Source organism: Panicum virgatum, chromosome 9K, assembly GCF_016808335.1.
Source record: "Panicum virgatum strain AP13 chromosome 9K, P.virgatum_v5, whole genome shotgun sequence".
Taxonomy (NCBI): domain Eukaryota; kingdom Viridiplantae; phylum Streptophyta; class Magnoliopsida; order Poales; family Poaceae; genus Panicum; species Panicum virgatum.
This window is the reverse complement of record NC_053144.1, coordinates 38,008,425-38,012,260: the sequence shown is the minus strand read 5'-3', so window position 1 is coordinate 38,012,260 and position 3,836 is coordinate 38,008,425. Positions and strand designations below refer to the sequence as shown.

Below are 3,836 nucleotides of genomic sequence, written 5' to 3'. Positions count from 1 at the left end.
CGTCGAGAGGGTATGGGGGGCGCCGAACACGAACAGCTGGCTTGAGTAGCTCGAGGCTCGGCTGGCCGAGTTGGAAGCGCAGAACCGCCTGCTGGAGAAGCAGCAGGTGGAGACGGAGAAGGCCCTCGTGGACGAGAAGTGGGGTAAGGAGCGTTCCACGCTTTAAGATGATTCCTTTATGTTCAGGCTAATCGATGCCTTCTCAGGGCTGGAAAAGGAGGTCCGTACCCTGAAGCGCGACCTGACGGCCTGCGAGAAGACCAATACCGAACTGCAGAAGGCTCGGGAGGCCGCAGAGGGCAGGGAGGATGCCACGAAGGGCAAGCTCCGCCTGGAAGGCCAGGCCCGCGAAGGTATGGTTCTGGAACACTCTGTTTCCTTTCGGATGAACTCGCGAGGAGTTGAAGTAGCACCTTGCTGGCAGGTGCGGAGGCCCTGGGGCGGCTCACCGGCAAGGCAAGCTCCGTCCTCTCCGCCTTTGAGCCAGAGGGCAGGGCCGCGGCGGAGGAGCTGGAGGAGCGGCTGGACGCGGCAAGCGGGTGGCTCGGAGTCTTCACCAGGGTGGTCGCTGAGGACATGTTCCAGTACACCCTGGGACTTGTGAAGTCCTACTACCCGGAGGCCGACTTGGAACCGTGGGTGACGGGATGGGGCCGGATACCTCGGACCTCGCCTGGTCCGACTACCTCGCCGATGCTCGGTCGATCGCGGAGCGCGTGGCGGCCGACCTCCACCTGTAACTTAAGAAACTAGTGAAATGGTCAGCGGGTGGCCAAAAAACAATATTTATTTTGTATGTAAATAAATTTGCATATGATTTGTGTTAAGTTTCGTAAGCCGAGTCGTTGCTGAGTTGGCTGAGTAGTTAGGAAGAGACGACCCTGCGATGTGCCTTTATTTGCCGGGTTGAGAGCTGATCATCAAGCGCGCGAGTGGTAGAAGGTGGCGCAGGGTAGTTCCAGAACTAACAGGGTTGTGCTCGCAATGGCCAGTTACGTTGGGGGTGTCTGCGCTGGACAGACTTGGGCTACTCGGACTGGCCGAGCCCAGCCCCCGAGTGTAGGAGGCGAGTCGGGCTGACCGACGCGCAGCCCCCCGAGTGTGCTGAACAAGTCGGGGAGAGGGAGAGAGGAACAAAGTAACTGGAAACTTTGAACTTTATTAATAGCTAGTGAGTTGAATACATAGCTTTATTTATTGTTCTTCTATGGATAGAAGCGGCGAAGGTGCTTGATGTTCCATGGATTGCCCACGTCCGTTCCATCCTCGTGCTGTAGCCTGTAGGTTCCTGCGACCACTATGCTACTCACGATGAAGGTCCTTCCCATGGGGAAGTTAACTTGCCTCCGAGGGACTGGACCCGTCGGAGTACCAGGTCACCGACGTTGAAGTCGTGCCGCTGGACATTTTTGTCGTGTTAACGACGTAGTTGCTACTCGTACCGGGCGTGCTGGAGGGCTGCCATTAGACGGTGCTCCTCGGCCGAGTTGAGGTCTGTTCGCTGAGTTGTTTCGGCTTCGCCTTCGTCATAGTTCTGGGTGTACAGGGCACCAAAGGCGATATCCGTCGGGAGGATAGCCACAGAACCGTAGACCATGAAGAAGGGGGAGTAGCCGGTGGCCCGACTTCTCTGCGTGCGCAGCCCCCATACTACTCTAGGTAGTTCTTGGATCCACTTGGAGCCGTATTTTTCGATCAGGTCAAAAATTCTGGCCTTGAGCCCCTGAAGGATCAAGCCATTGGCGCACTCCACCTGGTCGTTGCACCTGGGGTGAGCCACGGAGGCCTAGTATATGTCGATGCAGTTGTCTTGGCAGAAGTCCTAAAATTCTAATCCTGTGAAGGAAGAGCCCAGATCCATGATGATCCGGTTGGGCACTCCGAACCTGTGCGTCATTTCTTCGATGAACTCGGCTGCCTTGGCTGCTGTGGCAGAACCACCTGAATTATCCCAGCTCAAGTGCCCTGGCCATCACCATAAAGGCAACACTGACACAAACGCACTTCAAACGGAACAATTCTTGATCTGTGGGGTAACGTCCCGATACAACCACCGGTTCTCGGATCGAACAAGCATACCCCGCACGAAGGCGAGTCCAGAGATATTACAACCACATATTTTACAACACAAGCATAGTAATTATTACAAACCAGTTCAAAGCCATATTACAGGTCCAAAATTAGTAAAACAGTTAAACAAGACATAAGTTTCACGTTCAGAGTTTAAAAGCAGCGGAAAGAAAACAAGACGGCTACAACACGTCGCAAAATGGTACCAAGCTAGCCCAAGCAAGGTATCACTCGTCAGGGTCATTGCCGGCCGAAGACGGATCCCATTCTACAGACCAGCCAGGAGGCAAAGAGCAAGGCCAAGACAGACTAGTGATCTGATCCTCAAAACTCATACCTGAAAAAGGATTCAACAGCAAGGCTGAGTATTCTAATACTCAGCAAGACTTAACAGTCAACGGGTATACTTAGCCCACCTAACTAGACTATGTAGGGTTCTGTGAGGCTCTGGTTTTTCTTTTGCTGAAAAGCAATAAAGAGTAGGTCCTTACTTTCAAATTTTAGCTTCAAGGATTCTAGTTGATTAACCATTCTATGTAAGCAACTACTATTCAACCATGGTAGAACTTTAAGCAAACATCAAGATTGATCATAATAATGTTGCTCTTATTACTCTGCGTGGCAAAGAGATCAAGCAGTCCCAAACCGTGAGAAGCGGACGATTCGAATCAAATTTGTTAACCTGGCCAGGCAAACCTAACTCACACGTTTGGAACACCGTCGGGTCGTTCCCAAACAACCGTTTACCTTTCATTCCGACCTGTGGATAGTGCCACTCTCCCCGACTACAGGGCACCAACCTCGTCCGTGTAGCCGAGGTGTTGCGCAACATAAACATAAATAAAAACCTATCTCTAAGAGAGAGTGGAAGGTATATCCACTCACCGGTCCGATCGGCTACTAGGCTTACCGCGTACCATATTTACGGCATGTGGCTAGTACGTTCAAAAACTTAACCAACACTACCACACACCGCGACCTTAGCAAGTTCATCAACATAGATTGGGTCTCACACAAGGTCATGATATCGAACACGACCCCGTCCATCGTCCTTATATTGATAGCAGAAAGTAAACAAGCAATTCCTATAGAGCTCGCGAGTGATAGGCAATCACTCGACTTTTACCAGTCCTATAAGCTTAGCAATTTTTCGAACTCAGGTCTAGTGTTCAGTACATAGGTTCCTAGGATTATGCATCTAGGGTTTCAATTCAAATCCTAAGAACTGTAAATGCACAAGTAAGTAATAACGATAAATTGTAATAATTTGAAATATAGGTTATGTCCGGGGCTTGCCTTCTCGGTAGTCGCTAGCTAGGTTAGCCTTGGGCTCTTCCGGACTTTGGTCCGGGGCTTTAGTCAATATAGCGGCGTTCACCTGGGCTTCGGGATCAGCTTCTTCGGGCTCCGGGATCAGCTCGTACGTCCCGTCAGCTGACACCGTAGTATCTATATGTGATGCAAGAATAGTATTATAAACATACACACGATGTGGTGAAGCTGCAGTTAACACTAAGCAAACAAAATTATCACACACATGGGCAGTCATTTATGGAGTAGATACTTACATTTCTAACTACACAAGGCATCATGATCAACAACACAAAAGAAACTCACTAACTTCATAAACAAGTTGTAGTTGATTCCTATAGCTTGCAATTCATGGTTTGCTAATCAATACCTAACTCAGCACACATTCAGTAGTAAATTCAGCAAAAATTACATCAAACATAAGCTAAACAGAGTAATCTATCCTACAAATTTCA

The 3,836-nt window shown here is 49.9% G+C and overlaps 1 protein-coding gene across 1 annotated transcript; it reads right to left on the bottom strand.

Moving 5' to 3' along the window:
* Positions 1 to 1,432: 1,432 nt before the first annotated feature.
* LOC120647965 lies at positions 1,433 to 1,897 on the bottom strand. The gene is made up of 2 exons (XM_039924759.1): positions 1,887 to 1,897; positions 1,433 to 1,766 (listed from the first exon to the last, which is right to left on the bottom strand). The coding sequence occupies exons 1-2, from the start codon at positions 1,895 to 1,897 to the stop codon at positions 1,433 to 1,435; spliced, it is 345 nt and encodes a 114-aa protein (XP_039780693.1).
* Positions 1,898 to 3,836: the final 1,939 nt, after the last annotated feature.